This window comes from Thalassophryne amazonica, chromosome 5 (genome assembly GCF_902500255.1).
Source record: "Thalassophryne amazonica chromosome 5, fThaAma1.1, whole genome shotgun sequence".
NCBI lineage: Eukaryota > Metazoa > Chordata > Actinopteri > Batrachoidiformes > Batrachoididae > Thalassophryne > Thalassophryne amazonica.
In genome coordinates, this window is record NC_047107.1 from 63,979,814 (window position 1) to 64,001,402 (window position 21,589).

The window sequence follows — 21,589 nt, forward strand, 5'->3', positions numbered from 1 at the left end:
AGCAGATATTTGCACAAAAACAATAACATTTATCAGTTTGAACATTAAATATCTTGTCTTTGTGGTGTATTCAATTGAATATAGGTTGAAGATGATTTGCAAATCATTGTATTCTGTTTTTATTTACATTTTACACAACGTCCCAACGTCATTGGAACTGGGGAAGTAAGATCTGTTCACACTCAGCCAGCCAGCAAAGGGAGGCCGGTACATGTGTGACGATCAAATTTCCTAGTTCCAGTCACAACTCTAGCGGCCATCTTTTGAATAATCTGAAGCCATGTTTTGTACTTTTTGTGGTAAACCATAAAATTAAACATTGCAGTAGCCAATTCTGGAGGACGCAAAGACAATGAATCAGTGCCTCAACATTAGCCACAGCCAATATAGGTCTAATCACTGCAACATTAAGTCAATAAAAATGAGCAGTCTTTACCACCTCACTGATATGTAGATCAAAAGTCAATGATGGATCAAAAATTACACTAAGATTTTTCACCCTTTCACTATGATGAACCAGCCACTAAGTGACCATGTGAATTTATTGTAGAAATATCTCCATCCATCCAGCAAGACCTAATAATCATCTCAGTCTTATGACAGTTCAGAAGCAGAAAATTACAAGACATCCAATCTTTCACTGCAGGGAAACTTCCAGTGTTGCAATTTGTGAGGTATTACCAACACAAATAGGCAGGTACCACATAAAGAAAAAAAATCAATAATGGACCCAAAACAGAACCCTGGGGCATCCCAAAGAAAGCTCAGATACCATGCCATTATAATGAGCACAAAGAGTATCCAAATGCAGTACTGTACCTGTCACTCGCAGGTCAGTCACATTATTGGCCATCTTGAAGCCATAAGTCATAGCCTGAAAATCCTCCTACAGAAATATAAAAACAACAAAAATGCCAGTGTGCAGAGTAGAACACTATCATAATGGCCACTTTTCCATTTACTGCTTCTGCCTAGATCTTCACAATGATATAGCTGAGGTACAAACACAGACAATCAATCTACAAAGGCTGCTTACCTCCTCAAACACAGCAGCTTTGTTGACTTTTTCTCGAGCAATGTCGCACACCTTCAGGATGCCCAAGGTGAAGGCTCTGAGTGCCGGCTCCTCAATAAGGTCGGGATTATGGACATACAGGCAGGTAAACACAGTCTGTGCCAGTGAGTGTCCCTCTAACCATGTTATCTAGACAAAGATGGGTGGATACACAAACATACACACATGAATACTGTGTTTCCCACAGTCATGCTGACTTTATTATTACTATTATTTTGATGCGTTTAGAAGGTTGTGAAGAAAGTAACATTCTGATATTTGAAATGTGGATTTAAAATGTGATGTAATTATTAATGATGTACTAAGCCTCTGGCCTTGTATATCTTTGCCTTGGCTCATATTGGTAATAAGCCTTGGCTTCAGCCTGTGCCTGTTCACTTTTAACTGATTACTTTAAGCATGTTATTCTGAAATCTGAGTAAATCTGAAATTTAAAATTGGCTGTAATAATACTACCCCAATTTAAAAATATAAAATGTAACAAAGTGAAACATACCAAACAGCAGAAACATGTGTCTATGATTCCAATTAGTTCCGGAAGACTCATGTCTTTCACCTTGATGGCATTTTCCTAGAATAAAAACAAAATCATAAAAAAAAAAAAAAAAAAAAAAAAAACCCACACACACACACCTTGATGAGAACTATGCACGTGACAAGTACATGATCAGAGTTGACAGTGTCACAAGTCAATTCATGAAGAAAACATCCAAGCAAATATTGATTTATGTTCAGTTAATTTTGTGTTGTTTATTAAAAACTAGACAAAACAGCTAAGCATTCATATGTAGAACTATTTAACTGTATATCAGACAGTGAAGCATTGTGTGTTATTTTTCTTGCAGAGTGGTAGAAACTAAGCAGCACCGTACCTTGATAGCTTGTTCAAAGTTAAGAACTTTCCTGTTGACCTGGTTCCCAATCATTCCTGCATCCATCTTGGGATCCATCATCTCTATGGCGGACATGGCCTCAAACAAGCCAAACCTGCCATCATAGCATTTTGTCGCAAATTTTAAGTGCTTTTTTTTAATGCGACTACAATTACATGAGAATGATATTGACCTTTAAAAAATACCAAAATGAAAACTGACAGGTCACATTTTGTACATGTAAGCATACTTGACATTACACATACACACACATACAGTGGCTTGCAAAAGTATTCAGCCCCTTGGTATTTTACGCATTTTATTTTGTTTATGGCATTTCAAATACCAAAAGTAAATCAGGCTTCTCAATATAATATTTCTAAAATTATCACTCAAAGTGAAAGTAAATCTCAACAACTTGATATAAATTAATTAAAAATATAAAATCCAAGATGATGGGCTGCATAAGTAATCAGCCCCTTTGGTATAATACCTGAAAATAATCAGTTTAATTGCCAGTTTTCTTCAGACAAGTCAGGGGATGAATACATGAACATTTCCAAGTCACTGAATGTGTCTAGAACTGTATTTACATCAGTTATGAAGAAATACAAACAGTATGGCACGCTATGGTAAATGTGTGTGGAGTAGACAGTTCTCAAAAACTGAGTGACTGTGCAAGAAGGAGAAGAGTGAGGAAAGCCTCCAAGACACCCACACAACCCAGAAGAAGTTACAGGCTTCTGTGGCTGTGATTGGAGAAATTGTGTACAGTGCAAGTTTTGCATTGTGTATCCCCAGTTATACAGCTTCATGATGAAGTGGTATGGAGGAGGGTTTTCTTTCACCAAAACATTAAATCTAGGCTTGCATCTCAGATGTGCCTTCTGGCAAATTGTAGCTGAACTTTCAGGTCTTCTTTTTAGTAAAAGCATCCTCTATGCCACTCAGTTTTTGAGAACTGTCTGCTCTACACAGATTTACCATAGAGTGACATACTGATTGTATTTCTTCATAACTGATGTATATAAAGTTCAAGACATATTCAGTGACTTGGAAATGTTCATGTATCCATCCCCTGACTTGTCTGAAGAAAACTGGCAATTAAACTGATTATTTACAGGTATTATACCAAAGGGGCTGATTACTTAACCCATCATCCTGGATTTTATAATTTTAATTAATTTATATCAAGTTGTAGAGATTTACTTTCACTTTGAGTCTAAGGAAGATAATTTTATAAATTTTTATGTTGAGAAGCCTGATTTACTTTTTGTATTTGAAATGCCATAAACAAATTAAAATGTATGAAATACCAAGGGGCTGAATACTTTTGCAAGCCACTGTATACACACACACATTTTATATATATATATATATATATATATATATATATATATATATATATATATATATATATATATATATATATATAGTAAAATGCACAAAAACATAATTTAGAATTTTAAACATAACACTATCCATGCTAAAATTTGCATTTAGTATTTGCAGACTGTTTTACCTCAAATGTAATAAAAAAGCAAGCAAACAGATCTTTAGCTAATTGAGGACAGCTGATACATTAAATCACAACTCTCGAACATCAGCGTTATACTCACAGTTTATCATGGAGCAATTCTCCAAGGTTTAATTCTGTGCAAATAAAATAATAAAATAATATATATTACATAAAGCATGAACAAATGAACAGGCGAGCGAGTGCCTTCATGACTGCACACATAAACAGAACCTTTACCTTTGCATGCACTTTTGAATTCATGTGTAATATCAACCCAATTGGCATTGTTCTTCATCTTTTCTGGGATGCCCAGCCCCCAGCTAGCATCATCATCCTCAACTGTTGTCTTCATCACCATGGTTACTATTAAAGTCAAAAACAACAAGATAAGTGTCTTATTACCAAGAGTTTTAAGAGTTTACAAAGTTAATATGCTAATTTTTCAAATTCAACCACTTCAAACTTGAATGCCAAAGAAAGACCTATTAAACATGGGCGATGATCTGGATGACAGCTGCAATGATTGACTGATTAATAAACATTAATGAACTACTAAAATAAATCAACAGCTATTTTGATAATCAAATAATCATTGTGACTCATTTTAAAAAGAGCCAATTTTCTGATTTCAGTTTCTTAAACTCCCATGTGGCAGTAAACCGTGTATTTCTGGGATGTGGACAAGACAAGACATTTGAAGGCATCAGTGGTGGACAGAGGTGTCAAATCCAGCTTCAGAAAGTAAAAGTCCAGCCACATATTTGTTCCATCTTCCCAATAAACCAGCTGATTGTTATTAGTTCAGCTCTTCCAGCAGGTGGATGAGCTAATTACTGAGATCACCTGTTTTAGGTGCACAGGTAGAAGCAACACATGGGAGGGTTTTTACTTTCTGAAGCCGGATTTGACACCTCCGGTGGTGGAAAACACTGATGACCAATTTTCACCATTGTACTGACCGAACAACAAATTGATTAATCTACTGCAAAATAATAAATCTATAGTAATTAATTAAAGCAACATCTGGATCAAAATGAAGTAGTTAACAGTTACTTTCATTAACTGTATTTTTTTTTTTTTACACTTTGTGAAATAATGCTCTCTAAAGAGTGCTGCTTTATTTATGATCTAACAATGAAGGATTCTAAACATACACTATGAACTGATAAGGAGGGCTCACATTAGAGCCTAAAGGTGCAAACGGCACAATTAGAGTACACTAGAGATTATCTGCCATAGAACATGCCGACTGAACGGTCCCCTCTAAAACTTGGTCCGCCCTGCCTTCACTGCACAGAAATCATTTCAGAGCGTTGGCAACAATTCTCCGATTACTGCCTCGTTTCTGCTTAAAACTACACTCCAGTCATCATCTATCTCAGTGACAGGTATCTGAAGCTTTTGTACAACAATCGTTTCCACATAAATTCAGCATTATTTCGTAATAAGACGAGAGAGCGATGAGAGTGCCACAGCAGCACGTCTGAGTCTGACTCTCTAAACCCAAAGCGATCAAAGGGAATAATGTGATTATTAACAATCAAAGTAAAACCTCTTAAATCATACTAAAGTCAGTTTTAAGCAGAAACAAGGCGATAATCTGTGAATCACTGCTGATGCGCCGAAATGACACAAACGCAGTGAAGGCAGGGTGGACCGATTTTTAGAGGGGACCGTTCAGTCGGCGACACAAACCAAAGGTTAAGGGAGAGTTAGAATACCCACACAGATGAGGAAAAATGTATGAAAATTTAACATTTTCTTCAAAATTTTCCCAAATGCTTTTTTAAGAGTAAAGCCCCTTTCACACCGGCGCAAACGTAGAGCTGCATATTGCGACATTGTGTTTTGTTTAAGTACGCCGAAATGCACGCGTACTCAGCATTTTTCGGTGTTCATTGCATTCGTAGATTTGCTTACAGCTGCGTGCGTTTGCTTTTAATGTGTGCGCACAGTTGCGCGTAGTCCTTGCCGCCACTTAAAACCAATTCAACTCTTTTTCAGTTCACTCCTGCCGGTTGTGCAGAACACGTCACCGCAGTTGGAAAACAGTGGACTGTATTATGAGGTTTTTACAATTGCATGTTGCCACATATGTAGCCATCGCTGCTATTTTCTGCCTCTGTGGAAGTGCGCTCAGTTGTCTACTGCATGGTGTGGTGCAGGTCAGAAACAGAGTAATTTAACATTATTTTATTTATGTATTTTTTGTCTTGGTGGATCATTTTCATTGTGTACAGATGCTGCCGAGTCTGGCTGTGGTAAAGGCTGCTGTGAATGAAGCGCTGTGGCTCTTTAAACTTTAAAAGCTGCGGTTGCTCCGATCAGGTCGTCTGATTTCATCAAACCTGATCGATCAGGTCGTCTGATGATCACATTGACCTGCAGCGACTGCGCTTTTAAAGAGTCACAGCGCTTATTCAGGTTTGATGAGACCTGCTCGATCAGGGTGTCTGATGAGCACACCGACATGCAGCGACTGCGGTTTTATTTTAAAGAGTCACAGGACACATTCAGGTTTGATCAGACCTGAGAGAGCGAGAGCGAGAGCGAGAGAGAGAGAGATTGATTCAATTACCTGTTCTGAGCACACAGAGGCACTGTGGGCTGCATGATCATGTTCGCCAGCTGATTCACTGTGGATACAGGCCCTCAGTTTTTGGATGTGTACAAGAGCGCAGTATTGCACAGACTTGCATGCAGTAACACCGTGCTGCGCAGACCTGCTTAAAACTGCATACTTTCTGCGTCCAGTGCTCTATGCAGAAAAAATTAAACATGTTTAATTTTTTCCGTCCTACGCGTGTAGCACTCAGCATACTGCTGCGTGGGGAGAAAAAACTCGACGTAGAGCTGCTTAAAGTGGGCGTAGAGCTGCTCAACTCGACGTAGATGGTATGCCACAATACGCAGCTCTACGTTTGCGCCAGTGTGAAAAGCGCTTAAGTAATTTTCAACACAGCATTTCTAAACAGCCTAGTTTTATTTTAGATTCTTACATTATTTTATGTTACACACAGAAGCAAATTATTTCACAAAAACCAAAAAGTACAAATGCCAAATTTTTTAGTGCCCTTAAGAACTGACCTTTTTGTTGAGCTGGAGCACAAACCACTGTTATGCAATGATGTGCTTTAACTTTGTAATGCTCAAAGCTGGTAAAATCAATTTAAAACTGAGGGTTTTAAACTGATTAAGTATAAAAAGCATAAAAAATGTCAGTAAGGGTTTGAGCTGTCACTTGAGAAAGAATCATGCCAAAAACAAGAGAAATCAGTTTAGACTTGTGAAAAAGAATTGTTGATGCTCACAGAGCATGAAATGATTTACAGTGAGGAAAATAAGTATTTGAACACCCTGCGATTTTGCAAGTTCTCCCACTTAGAAATCATGGAGGGGTCTGAAATTTTCTTCTCAGGTACATGTCCACTGTGAGAGACAATCTATAAAAAAAAAAAAAAAATCCGGAAATCACAATGTATGTTTTTTTTTTTTTTTTTTAATAATTTATTTGTAGGTTACTGCTGCAAATAAGTATTTGAACACCTACCAACCAGCAAGAATTCTGGCTCTCACAGACCTGTTAATTTTTCTTTAAGAAGCCCTCTTATTCTGCACTCTTTAGCTATATTAATTGCACCTGTTTGAACTTGTTACCTGTATAAAAGACACCTGTTCACACACTCAATCAATCACACTCCAACCTGTCCACCATAGCAAGACCAAAGAGCTGTCTAAGGACACCAGGAACAAAACTGTAGACCCTGCACAAGGCTGGGATGGACTACAGGACAACAGGCAAGCAGCTTGGTAGAAGGCAACAACTGTTATGATTATTTATTAGAAAGTGGAAGAAACACAAGATGACTGTCAATCTCCCTCGGTCTGGGATTCTATGCAAGATCTCACTTTGTGGGGTAAGGATGATTCTGAGAAAGCTCAGAACCACACAGGAGGGCCTGGTCAATGACCTGAAGAGAGCTGGGACCACAGTCACAAAGATTACATTAGTAACACATGATGCTGTCAAATCCTGCAGGGTAGCAAGGTCCCCCTGCTCAAGCCAGCACATGTCCAGGCCCATTTGAAGTTCACCAGTGACCATCTGGATGATCCAGAGGAGGCATGGGAGAAGGTCATGTGGTCAGATGAGACCAGAATAGAGCTTTTTGGAATCAACTCCACTTACCATGTTCAGAGGATGAGAACAACCCCAAGAAAACCATCCCAACCGTGAAGCATGGGGGTGGAAACATCCTACTCTGGGGGTGCTCTTATGCAAAGTGGACAGGGCAACTGCACCGTATTTAAGGGAGGATGGATGGGGTCATGTATTGCAAGATTTTGGCAAACAACCTCCTTCCCTCAGTAAGAGCATTGAAGATGGGTCTTCATTGTCATGCTGGGTCTTCCAGCATGGCAATGACCCCAAACACTCAGCCAGGGCAACTAAAAAGGGGCTCCGTAAGAAGCATTTCAAGGTCCTGGAGTGGCCTGGCCAGTCTCCAAACCTGAACTCAATAGAAAATCTTTGGAGGGAGCTGAAACTCCAAACCTGAAAGATTTGGAGAAGATCTGTATGGAGGAGTGGACCAAAATCCCTGCTGCAGTGTGTGCAAACCTGGTGAAACACTACAGGAAATGTTTGACCTCTGTAATTGCAAACAAAGGCTACTGTACCAAATATTAACATTGATTTTCACAGGTGTTCAAATACTTATTTGCAGCATTAACATACAAATAAATTATTAAAAAATTGTACATTGTGATTTCCGGATTTTTTTAGATTATGTCTCCCACAGTGGACATGCACCTATGATGAAAATTTCAGACCCCCTCCATGATTTCTAAGTGGGAGAACTTGAAAAATCGCAGGGTGTTCAAATACTTATTTTCCTTACTGTACAAAGTTATCACAGTCTTTCCAAGTGTCAAGAAGTAGAGTGAGAAGTATCATCAAGAAGAGTGAGTGACACAGTACAGAACAAGCCTGGCAGAGGTAGGAAGTGGAAGATTTCAAAGACTCTGGAAAGAAAAGAAGTGAGAGGTGTGTCTAAAGACCCCAGAACAACCGCCAAGGCACTAGTGCACTGCAAGGTTGCAGACCAAGAAAAACTCCACTTCTGCAGAAGAGACACCTTCAAGCCAGACTGAAATATGCTAACGACAACCTGAAGAAAGATTATGCATGCTGGAAGCGTCTCCTTTGGTTGGATGAGACAAAAATAGAGCTCTTTGGCCACAGAGACTTTGCTTATGTTTGGAGAAAGAAAGGAGAGGCGTATAACCCAAAGAACACTGTCCCAACAGTGAAACATGGCAATGGGAGTATTATGCTGTGGGATGCTTCAGTGCATCTGCAACTGGGAATCTCCTCAAGGTGGAAGGAATTGTGAAAAAAGACAGATATGTGAAGATTCTGAAAGAAAACCTCAAGCAGCGGATCATCGCTTTGTTTTCCAACACGACAACAGCTCAAAACATACATTGTTCCTTGTGAAGAACTACAGTTGTATGCAAAAGTTTGGGCACTCCTGATGATTTCCATGATTTTCCTTTACAAATCATTGGTTGTTTGGATCAGCAATTTCAGTTAAATATATCATATAGCAGACAAACAGTGATATTTGAGAAGTAAAATGAAGTTTGTAGGATTTACAGAAAGTGTGCAAAAATTCTTTAAACAAAATTGGGCAGGTGCATAAATTTGGGCACCCCAACAGAAAAAAATACATCAATATTTAGTAGATCCTTATTCTGCAGAATTAACAGCCTATAAAAACGCTTCCTATAGCTTCCGATAAAGCGGAAGAAAATGGATGGATGGATGGTATTTTCGACCATTCTTCTTTACAAAAGATCAGTTCAGTCAGGTTTGTTGGTTTCTGATCATGGACAGCCTGCTTAAAAATCACACCACAGATTTTCAATAATATTCAGATTTAGGGACTGAGATGGCCATTCCAGAACATTGTACTTGTTCCTCTGCATGAATGCCTTAGTAGATTTTGAGCAGTGTTTAGGGTCGTTGTCTTGTTGAAAGATCCAGCCCTGGCGCAACTTCAACTTTGTCACTGATTCATGAACATTGTTCTCAAAAATATGCTGATAACTCAGCTACATGGGGTGTGCAGCCAGTACATTCTGAGTGTCGGTCCCAAGCCCGGATAAATGAGGAGGGTTGCGTCAGGAAGGGCATCCGGCATAAAACAAGCCAACCCAACTATGCAGACTAAGAATACCGGATCGGTCGCGGCCCGGGTTAACAACGTCCGCCACCGGTGCTGTTGCCCAACAGGGTGCCGGTGGAAATTGGGCTACTGCTGGGCGAAGATGACGAAGAAGAGGAGGAGAACGTTTCCACAAACGGTGGGAGAAGAAGAAAACTAGAAGGGTGGAAATGAGAGTAGGGACTTTAAGTGTTGGTAGTATGACTTGGTAGAGCTGGCTGATATGGTGGAGAGGAGAAAGGCAGACATATTGTGTGTGCAAGAGACCAAGTGGAAGGGAAGTAAGAGCAGGAGCATCGGCGGTGGGTACAAGTTGTTGTACCATGGTGAGGACAGGAAGAGAAATGGTGTTGGGGTCATTTTAAAGGAAGAGTATGTTAAAGGGGTGTTGGAGGTTAAGCAAGTGTCTGACAGGGTGATGAGTGTGAAGTTGGAAATTGAAGGGGTGATGATGAATATCATCAGTGCATATGCCCCACAGGTAGGTTGTGAGATGAAGGAGAAAGAAGATTTCTGGAGTGTGTTAGATGCGGTGGTGGAGAGTGTGCCCATGCATGAAAGAGTGGTGATAGGAGTGGACTTCAATGGCCATGTTGGTGAAGGGAACAGAGGTGATGACGAAGTAATGGGTAGATATGGTATCAAGGATAGGAATGAGGAAGGACAGATGGTAGTTGATTTTGCAAAAAGGATGGAAATGGCTGTGGTGAATACCTACTTTAAGAAAAGGAAGGAGCAAAGGGTAACATATAAGAGTGGAGGAAGGTGCACACAGGTGGACTACATTCTTTATAGGAGGTGCAAGCTAAAAGAAATCAGAGACTAAGGTGGTGGCAGGAGAGAGTGTCGTTAGACAGCATAGGATGGTTGTTTGTAGGATGAATTTAGAGGTAAAGAAGAAGAAGAGAGTGAGAGCTCAACAAAGGATCAGATGGTGGAAGTTGAAGGAGGAAGACGTGTGAAATTTAGCCAGCAGGTGAGAGAAGCACTGGTTGGAGGGGAAGAATTTTGGACAACTGGAAAACTGCAGATGTGGTGAGTGAGACAGCTAGGACAGTACTGGGTATGACATCTGGACAGTGGAAGGAAGACAAGGAGACTTGGTGGTGGAATGAAGAGGTCCAGGAAAGCATAAGGAGAAAGAGGTTGGCGAAAAAGTTTAGGGATAGTCAAAGAGATGAAGAAAGTAGACGGGAGTACAAGGAGCTGCGGTGTAAGGCAAAAAGAGAAGTGGCAAAAGCGAAAGAAAAGGCATATTGCGAGCTGTACAAGAAGGTGAATAGTAAGGAAGGAGAAAAGGACTTGTACCAGTTGGCCAGACAAAGGGACAGAGCTGGAAAGGATGTGCAGCAGGTTAAGGTGGTAAAAGATGCACATGGTAATGTGCTGACAAGTGAGGAGATTGTGCTGAGAAGGTGGAGGGAATATTTTGAAGAGCTGATGAATAAAGAAAATGAGCGAGAGAAAAGGCTGGATGATGTGGTGAGAGTAAATCAGGAAGTACAAGAGATTAGCAAGGAAGAAGTGAGGGCTGCTATGAAGAGGATGAAGAGTGGAAAGGCAGTTGGTCCAGATGACATTCCAGTGGAGGCGTGGAAATGTCTAGGAGAGATGGCAGTAGAGTTTCTAACCAGATTGTTTAATAAAATCTTGGAAAGTGAGAGGATGCCTGAGGAGTGGAGACGAAGTGTGCTGGTTCCTATTTTCAAGAACAAGGGTGATGTGCAGAGCTGCAGTAACTACAGAGGCATAAAGTTGATCAGCCACAGCATGAAGTTATGGGAAAGAGTAGTAGAAGCTAGGCTTAGAAAACAGGTGAAGATCTGTGAGCAGCAATATGGTTTCATGCCGAGAAAGAGCACTACAGATGCAATGTTTGCTCTGAGAATACTGTTGGAGAAGTACAGAGAAGGCCAGAAAGAGTTACATTGTGTGTTTGTGGACTTAGAAAAAGCTTATGACAGGGTGCCAAGAGAAGAGCTGTGGTATTGTATGAGGAAGTCTGGAGTGGCAGAGAAGTATGTTAGGGTAGTGCAGGACATGTACAAGAATAGTGTGACAGCGGTGAGATGCGCAGTTGGAATAACACACTCATTCAAGGTGGAGGTGGGATTACACCAAGGATCAGCTCTGAGCCCTTTCTTGTTTGCAGTGGTTATGGACAGGTTGACGGATAAGATCAGACAGGAGTCCCCATGGACTATGATGTTTGCAGATGACAATGCGATCTGTAGTGAGAGTAGAGAGCAAGTTGAGTCTAGTCTGGAGAGGTGGAGATATGCTTTGGAGAGAAGGGGAATGAAAGTCAGTAGAAGCAAGACTGAGTACATGTGTTTGAATGGGAGGGAGCCCAGTGGAATAGTGAAGTTACAAGGAGTAGAAGTGGTGAAAGTAGATGAGTTTAAATATTTGGGGTCAACTGTTCAAAGTAATGGAGAGTGTGGTAAAGAGGTGAAGAAGAGAGTGCAGGCAGGGTGGAGTGGGTGGAGAAAGGTGGCAGGAGTGATTTGCGACCGAAGAATATCAGCAAGAGTGAAGGGGAATGTCTGTAAGACAGTAGTGAGACCAGCTATGCTGTACGGCTTAGAGACGGTGGCACTAACAAAAAGACAGGAGGCAGAGCTGGAGGTGGCAGAGCTGAGAGATGCTGAGATTCTCTTTGGGAGTGATGAGAATGGACAAGATTAGGAATGAACATATCAGAGGGACAGTTCAGGTGGAACGGTTTGGAGACAAAGTCAGAAAGGTGCGATTAAGATGGTTTGGATATGTGCAGAGGAGGGACCCAGGGTATATAGGGAGAAGGATGCTGAGGATGGAGCCACCAGGCAGGAGAAGAGGGAGGCCAAAGAGGAGGTTTATAGATGTGTTGAAGGAGGACATGCAGGTGGTTGGTGTGACAGAGGAAGATACAGAGGACAGGGTGAGATGGAAACAATTGATCTGCTGTGGCGACCCCTAACGGGAACAGCTGAAAGACAAAGAAGTTCTCAAGAATATGCTGATATTGACTGGAATCCATGTGACCCTCAACTTTAAAAAGATTCCTAGTGCCTGCACTGGCCACACAGCCACACAGCATGATGGAACCACCTCCAAATTTTTCTGTAGGTATAAAGTGTTTTTCTTGGAATGCTGTGTTCTTTTTGAACCTTGCATACCACCTCTTGTTATGTCCAAATACCGTATTTTCCGCACCATAAGGCGCACCTAAAAGCCTTAAATTTTCACAAAAATCGGCCGTGCGCCCTATAATCCGGTGCGCCTTATGTGCGCACTGAATTCCAAAATCTGTAAAAACGACCGACGTTGCCTTTGACCGTCAGAATATTGGACCATTTCCCGCTGACACAAGGGTGTAATACGTAAAGTACGTACGCTAGCAGCGTAGAGTACGTACCCTGGCAGCAATAAACCAATCGGAGAACATTATGTAATACATAAAGTACGTACGCTGGTAGTGTAGAGTAAGTATGCTGCCAGCGATAAACCAATCAGAGAAGAGTCCGTGGTACGTACACTTACCTCTGCCACTCCTCCGGTAGTTACCGTATACTACAGGTATCCTGCAAAACAACATTTGTTTGTCTAAGGACCTCCGAAAATAGCGCCAGCAAAGAGACATGCTTACGAGGCACAATTCAAACTGCAGGCTATCAGTTACGCGGTTGTTCATGGGAATAGAGCAGCTGCGAGAGGAAACAAGAAAATGAACTGTGCCAAGTTAAAAAGACCAGAGTTTCCGCAGAAACAAAGCGAGGTGGCCACAGCTAGAAGACCAGCTGTTCAATTCAGACACAGAAGATGAAGACTTCGATGGATTTGTGACAGAACCATAATAAAAAATAGTACCATATTGTTAAATACCGGTAGTTCAAAGTTTTTAAAAAGTTCAAATAAACTCACCGTTTTGCTTCCGTGACCTTTTTTTTTTTTTGTAGACTATATGTTTTAGCGTGCGCCTTTTGTAAGGGTTAAGTACCCGCTAATTGAGGCCGCGCCTTATAATCCGGTGCGCCTTTTTGTAAGGGTTAAGTACCCACTAATTGAGGCCGCGCCTTATAATCCGGTGCGCCTTTTGTAAGGGTTAAGTACCCGCTAATTGAGGGCGCACCTTATAATCCGCGACTCTGTATGTGGCGTGTACGCAGAAAAGGCTTCCCCTGCATTACAGTATCTCCTTGTGCAACATGCACTGTATAGCTGAATGATGCACAGAGACACCATCTGCAGCAAGATCATGTTGTAGATCTTCGGAGCAGGTCTGTGGGTTGACTATGACTGTTCTCACCATCCTTCGCTTCAGCTTATCTGAGATATTTCTTGGCCTGCCACTTCGGGCCTTAACTAGTACTGTCCCTGTGGTCTTCTGATTTTCCTCACAGTGGAAACTGACAGCTGAAATCTCTGAGATAGCTTTTTGTATCCTTCCCCTAAACCATGAAGTTGAACAATCTTTGTTTTCAGGTTATTTGGGAGTTGTTTAGAGGCTCCCATGTTGCCACTCATTAGAAGAGATGCAAAGAGGGAACACATTTGCAAATGGCCACCTTAAATACCCTTTCTCATGATTGGATTCACCTGTGTAAGTAGGTCAAGGGTCAATGAGCTTACCAAACCAATTTTGTGTTCCAATAATTCACGCTAAATGTATTCAAATCAATAAAATGACAAATGTGCCCAAATTTATGCACTTGCCCAATTTTGTTTAAATAATTATTGCACACTTTCTGTAAATACTAGTAATTTCATTTCACTTCTCAAATATCAGTGTGTTCATCTGCTATATATTTAACTGAAATTTCTGATCCAGACAACCAATGATTTATAAAGGAAAATCATGAAAATTATCAGGGGTGCCCAAACCTTTGCATACAACTGTACCTCCAGAAAACCAAAGTGAACGTTACTGACTGGCTTGCACAAAGTCCCGATTTGAAGTCCATTGAAAATCTGTGGGGTGAACCGAAGACCAAGACCATGCCCGAAGACCATCAAATTTGGATGAGTTTGAGAGATTAGCCAAAGAAGAATGGGGTGGGATTCCTCGGGAGACATGCCTGAGACTTGTGGAAAATTACAACAAAGGAATGCAGGCTATTATCCAGCAAAAAAAGGACACACAATTGACTATTAGCGTCCAGAGGGGTTAATTTGGCACAAGCCCCAATGCCCTTTCTGACACAACTTAAGTTGTACCTGTACAAGCAGACACAGCCCATCCAGGTACTAACCACGACCCAGTCTGCCCACAGAGCAGACTGGCTGCACAAAGTAAAATAATGTAAGCATCCAAAAAAAAACAACTAACATGTTTAGGAATGCGGTGTTGAAAATTCCTTGCTCTGTTAAGAAAAAGCACTTGGGACAATTTTGAAGAAAATGTCATCTGTATGTTTTTCCTGTGTCTGAAATGGTTCACAAGATAACTCAGAAAGAGCAAAATTTGCATGATAACTTGGCTAATAGATCTAATCGAATAGTTAGATTTTTTTTAAGTAAAACATCCCTTGTCTATAATAGACACAAACTCATTCAAATACTACAGCATTGCGATTTGAAGCGAAACATCCTCGCGTCAAGCAACCCAGTCCAGTCGAAGATTCAAACTTCTCTACTATGGAAACCACCTGGACAACTGAGAGCCTACACAGAAACATGCAAACACATTTCAACCAAAATCATGATACTTGAAAGAACCTAGTCTGGCATTAGTAGACATTGTTTTCAACAAGCTCGACACATAATTAAAGGACGACATGGTCTCGTAGATTTTTTTAAACTATCAGCATTAAACCTTGAATAAAAACGTTTAAAAAACACCAGACGCTGGCTACACTTCAGACGTGCTCTTCGAGCTAACACTGCCCTCAGACATCGTGTCTCAACAAGCTAGCTCCAAATTAAACCGTCTGTCATACTATACAAGGAGTCCGAAATACAAAACATCGGTATTAGAAAACCACACTTTTCAATGGAAGCATACACAGCTTAGCATTTTCTAATCGTTATAGAACGTAAAGAACTCACTTTTTCAGAAATCCGACTACAGCAGCAACACGCATAGATATGACGTCACATGTGAGTGTGGGACATGTAGTTTCGTTTCGAACGTTCACGCTTTCATTTTTTTTATGAACCCGCTGGCTGGAGTCTGTCTGATCAGAATACGGTTTTGTCCATACATTTTGGTTGTATCCGTCTATTTACTTTAAAAAATTTAGTGCTTAAATGCCGGATGTTGATGTCTTCTATGGAAAAATATAGTCTCGGTTGTCGACCCATATATACTCCATAACAGTAGGTGGCGGTATGTACTATAAAATTAGTTTGCAATCTGATGTTAAATATAACAAAGAAGGCAGTTTTACAGTTTGCAAAAGGAGATACTTGTAACTGTTAATGATCATACAATTTTAACTTAAAAATTACTTTATAAATAACTTTACTGCACTGAAATACAAAATCGACATTTGTATCAACAGTGGCCTTATTATTTTATATATTTCAATTGTTTTTATACACCATAATTAACATGACTGTGTCCCCGCTTGTGTTTGGCAGACAAAGTTGAAAAGCCACCGTGAAGCATTTTCGATGGTGGACCTTCTTTGCAGAATGATGCTACCAGCCTGAGACTGACACCTTGGTGGCAGTAAAGAGTCATCCTGTTGTTTACTAACCGTTATATTTCGAAGAAGAAATAGGTGGAACTGTTACGTTAGTGGCAGGAGTCAGCTTACTGACCGTTACATCAGGGAGTGTCAACGATTTTGTCACCAAAACAGGAGGTCAGTTTGCGTTCTATTCAGGTGCGCAAATACTCCATTCTTCAGAATATGATATTAACATATTTACTTAGTTGTCGTCACCTACTTGCTCTTCATTTAAGCACCAGTGTTAGCACGTAGCTAGCCTGCTCGGACAGTGACTAGCCCAGTAGTTGCGGTGGTTACTAAATTAGCAAATGGTAAAAACATATAAACTATACCGACTTAATCTACTGTGACACTAACTGATTGGCTACTTCGGGAAGCAGAGAGGCCAAGCATGTGAGGATGATGATAATTTAGAAATTCAATATACCTTTGCAACTTAAAAAAAAATGCATGTATAAATTTCGAGGAAAACATTGAAAGTCGTCCTCGTATGAAAATAAAATGAGAATCCTAAAAAAAAAAAAACATAAAGGGCAACTAACATGATGGTTAATGCAAAGTTTTTAACTCCAAAATTGAACGTACTGAATGACATTGTCGAAATACCGAGAGATAAACTAATACAACAACTATGCAAAGTCATTAAAATTATGCGTAGATGTTTTGATGTTGTAAAACTGTGTCCAAAAATGGGGTGACTTACTTGAATACTTGATACTCTGTGGCATTGGGATTATAGAATAGAATAGAATGCCTTTTATTGTCATTATACAATGTGCAACGAGATTAAAAGCCAATTCCAAAATCAGTGCAGGCAAGTAAGAAAAGCAGCAATATCAAATAATAAGTATCAAAAATATATATATATATACGATGTAAACATTAGAAGGTAAGGTGCACGGTCCTGGATGGTATGTACATTGCAGAATAAGTATGTTATTATTTACATTGTTAAAAATTATAAATATTGCACATTATGGGATGGAATGTTGCACATTATCGTCGGTGCATGCGGGAATTCAGGATGGTTACCGCTTTGGGAAAGAAACTGTGTTTGACGTGTTTTTATGAGTTTACATTCACACTTTTTGTTACTTTTAACCACATGCCATCCTGTCAGTTTGGTCATTGATTTCCAATAGTATATTATTGTAACTTGTTTTGGTTGAATTGTAATTGCAGAGTTTTTTTTATGTTATGAACATTAAATAACCTTACTTTTAATATATCAAATAACTTTTTCCTCATATTTTTATTTGGCACTGAGGTTGAGGTTCTCTTATTTAACGTGGGTAACCAACGAAAGTCTCAATGAAGGACTTATTTCCAGAAGGGCCCACGGTATGTGTCTCTCACTCCTCCCCAGCACTGATGTTAAGAGTGCCAGTCGGGAGCGTGGCTGCGATCAGGAAGCGAACCTGAGTCGCTGGCGTCCCAGTCCAACATGCAAACTGTTATGTTACTTGAAGGCACTAGCTATGATTTTTCTCATACTGTTTGCTTTCCTTTTTCAAAGTCGATATTTTGCAGGACCCGGCAAACACGCACCTAGTACTATTGACCGGATCTCCTCGCTGACTGGCTAGTTCAAATGACGTCATCGAAGAGTTTATTTCAACATAGATGCGCCTTCGGCATTGAGTGTTGGTGCTAATTTTTCATCTTTTAATGCTGTTTTGGGTGCCATAAAGTCGGAGAGGTTCTACAACCCCTGGCAAAAATTATGGAATCACCGGCCTCGGAGGATGTTCATTCAGTTGTTTAATTTTGTAGAAAAAAAGCAGATCACAGACATGACACAAAACTAAAGTCATTTCAAATGGCAACTTTCTGGCTTTAAGAAACACTATAAGAAATCAGGAAAAATAATTGTGGCAGTCAGTAACGGTTACTTTTTTAGACCAAGCAGAGGGAAACAAATATGGAATCACTCAATTCTGAGGAAAAAATTATGGAATCATGAAAAACAAAAGAACGCTCCAACACATCACTAGTATTTTGTTGCACCACCTCTGGCTTTTATAACAGCTTGCAGTCTCTGAGGCATGGACTTAATGAGTGACAAACAGTACTCTTCATCAATCTGGCTCCAACTTTCTCTGATTGCTGTTGCCAGATCAGCTTTGCAGGTTGGAGCCTTGTCATGGACCATTTTCTTCAACTTCCACCAAAGATTTTCAATTGGATTAAGATCCGGACTATTTGCAGGCCATGACATTGACCCTATGTGTCTTTTTGCAAGGAATGTTTTCACAGTTTTTGCTCTATGGCAAGATGCATTATCATCTTGAAAAATGATTTCATTATCCCCAAACATCCTTTCAATTGATGGGATAAGAAAAGTGTCCAAAATATCAACGTAAACTTGTGCATTTATTGATGATGTAATGACAGCCATCTCCCCAGTGCCTTTACCTGACATGCAGCCCCATATCATCAATGACTATGGAAATTTACATGTTCTCTTCAGGCAGTCATCTTTATAAATCTCATTGGAACGGCACCAAACAAAAGTTCCAGCATCATCACCTTGCCTAATGCAGATTCGAGATTCATCACTGAATATGACTTTCATCCAGTCATCCACAGTCCACGATTGCTTTTCCTTTGCCCATTGTAACCTTGTTTTTTTCTGTTTAGGTGTTAATGATGGCTTTCGTTTAGCTTTTCTGTATGTAAATCCCATTTCCTTTAGGCGGTTTCTTACAGTTCGGTCACAGACGTTGACTACAGTTTCCTCCCATTCGTTCCTCATTTCTTTTGTTGTGCACTTTCGATTTTTGAGACATATTGCTTTAAGTTTTTTGTCTTGACACTTTGATGTCTTCCTTGGTCTACCAGTATGTTTGCCTTTAACAACCTTCCCATGTTGTTTGTATTTGGTCCAGAGTTTAGACACAGCTGACTGTGAACAACCAACATCTTTTGCAACATTGCGTGATGATTTACCCTCTTTTAAGAGTTTGATAATCCTCTCCTTTGTTTCAATTGACATCTCTCGTGTTGGAGCCATAATTCATGTCAGTCCACTTGGTGCAACAGCTCTCCAAGGTGTGATCACTCCTTTTTAGATGCAGACTAACGAGCAGATGTGATTTGATGCAGGTGTTAGTTTTGGGGATGAAAATTTACAGGGTGATTCCATAATTTATTCCTCAGAATTGAGTGAGTCCTTATTTTTTTCCCTCTGCTTGGTCTAAAAAAGTACTCGTTACTGACTGCCACAATTTTTTTTCTTGATTTCTTATAATGTTTCTTAAAGCCAGAAAGTTGCCATTTGAAATGACTTTATAGTTTTGTGTCATGTCTGTGATCTGCTTTTTTTCTACAAAATTAAACAACTGAATGAACATCCTCCGAGGCCGGTGATTCCATAATTATTGCCAGGGGTTGTATGCTTTTTTGGGTGCTATAAAGTTGTTTGAATCGGAACAGAAAATCACCTACTGGTGGAGGGATTCTCGGATGCTAAAAGCAGCTCAGAAACGTGGCATAGCTGTGCTCGAAATTATTTCCACCGGCCGTTTTGGGTGCCATAAAGTTGTTTGAATCGGAACAGAAAATCACCAACTGGTGGAGAGATTCTACAACCCTTGGCAAAAATTATGGAATCACCGGCCTCGGAGGATGTTCATTAAGTTGTTTAATTTTGTAGAAAAAAAGCAGATCACAGACATGACACAAAACTAAAGTCATTTCAAATGGCAACTTTCTGGCTTTAAGAAACACTATAAGAAATCAGGAAAAAAAAATTGTGGCAGTCAGTAACGGTTACTTTTTTAGACCAAGCAGAGGGAACGTCGGCACGTGTGTTTATCCTGTTTTTTCGCTGTCAGTGTTATGTCTGCAAAACCTTCGGTCAGTCCAACCCTGAAAATAGTGAATGGTAAAATATGCCAATTTTCAATAATGAAAATCACCAATATTGAGCTACTATCATGATTGTAAAATAAGGAGATCTTAAACTCCGATCGCCTTTAAGTTCCCTCCTGACCGCTGCCATTCCGGTCCCTCCGTCGTGAATAAATTTAGACGGCCTGCAAAACAGCGAAACCTGCCATTTTGCCTGTGCCACGTACGGCGAAATATTGTCCAATTCAACTTTGCTGAGGGCATCGCCATGTTGAAATAAACTCTTCGATGACGTCATTTGAACTAGCCAATCAGCGAGGCGATCCGGTCAAATAGCGCTAGGTGCGTGTTTCCTGTATCCAGCAAAATATCCACCGCCTTCCTTTTTAGAGATATATGCTTGTTGTGACTCCAGTCTTCTGGCTGATTTACAGGAAAGTCTTTTGATAGTCATATCGTGAAAAAAAGGCAAAAATATTTGGTTGTTTGACTTACTCTGATGTGAAGATTTGCTGCTTTTCTGTTTATATATTTATTTTTTTGCCATGAAAAACAAACAGCTGAAATTGTTGTGTGGGCCGCTGAAGAGGAGGTACTGCTGGCCCACCACCACCAGAGGGCGCCCTGCTTGGAGTGCGGGCTCCAAGCACGAGAGGGCGCCAGACCCAGAGGAAGTGACTGCTGTCACTCATCACACCAGCTGTCACTCATCTACACCAGTACTTAAGCCGGACTGCAACTCCACCTCCCCGCCGAGAAATCGACTACCGAGAGGTAACTTCTCTGCTGACTCATATCGTTGAGTAATTTCTGAACTTCTGTTGCAGCCGGTATCCTGTGGTGTTCGCCCTTATCTGGGGAATTGGCGTGTGGCGTGACGACGACGACTGCGCTACAGATAAGTGGTTAAACAAGGAGCTGCACGAGTGTGTGATTCGGAGGTGGAGGTCCTCCTCCTGACTGTGTACAGACTGTAGACCACTGAGTGTAAGGGCTTACACTCATTCATCTTGTCTCTGCTTTTTGCCAGCAGTACCAGGTTCGACAGCCGAAGACAGAGGTCACCTGGGGACTCGGGACTTGGCGGCTCCGGTGTTCTTCAGACCGTTGGTGGTGGAGGCCGTGTGGGACGCGGCCTCTCTCTCGTCGGGGTCTTCTATCTTCGAGCCTGCCCACACGTCACCTGGTGTTAATTGACTTTGCAATTTCTGTATATTTAGTTGTGTATTGTCACAACGTTAAATTGTTACCTTTTGGCTTACTCATTGTCCGTTCATTTGCGCCCCCTGTTGTGGGTTCGTGCTACGACACCTTCCCAACAGAAATGCTCATGCATTTGTTCCCTGTGTTGCTAATTAAAACTATTTCTGAATGGGACTTGG

The 21,589-nt window shown here is 40.6% G+C and overlaps 2 protein-coding genes across 2 annotated transcripts in view; one reads left to right on the plus strand and one right to left on the minus strand.

The window, feature by feature from the left end:
• naa35 (N-alpha-acetyltransferase 35, NatC auxiliary subunit) overlaps window positions 1-15,871 on the minus strand; it is a 39,335-nt gene extending 23,464 nt beyond the window's left edge. Inside the window, exons 1-7 of the mRNA XM_034170434.1 lie at window positions 15,727-15,871; window positions 3,704-3,829; window positions 3,567-3,600; window positions 1,948-2,062; window positions 1,572-1,646; window positions 1,037-1,204; window positions 820-886 (exon numbers count right to left, since the gene is read on the minus strand). Coding sequence (XP_034026325.1) covers window positions 820-886; window positions 1,037-1,204; window positions 1,572-1,646; window positions 1,948-2,062; window positions 3,567-3,600; window positions 3,704-3,824 — 580 coding nt within the window. The 5' untranslated portion in view covers window positions 3,825-3,829; window positions 15,727-15,871. The remainder of the gene's footprint in view (window positions 1-819; window positions 887-1,036; window positions 1,205-1,571; window positions 1,647-1,947; window positions 2,063-3,566; window positions 3,601-3,703; window positions 3,830-15,726) is intronic.
• A 494-nt stretch (window positions 15,872-16,365) lies between these two features.
• The window catches only part of agtpbp1 (ATP/GTP binding protein 1), a 172,684-nt gene continuing 167,460 nt past the window's right edge, over window positions 16,366-21,589 (plus strand). The window contains 1 exon segment of the mRNA XM_034170437.1: window positions 16,366-16,487. The gene's annotated coding sequence lies outside the window, so the exon portion shown is untranslated.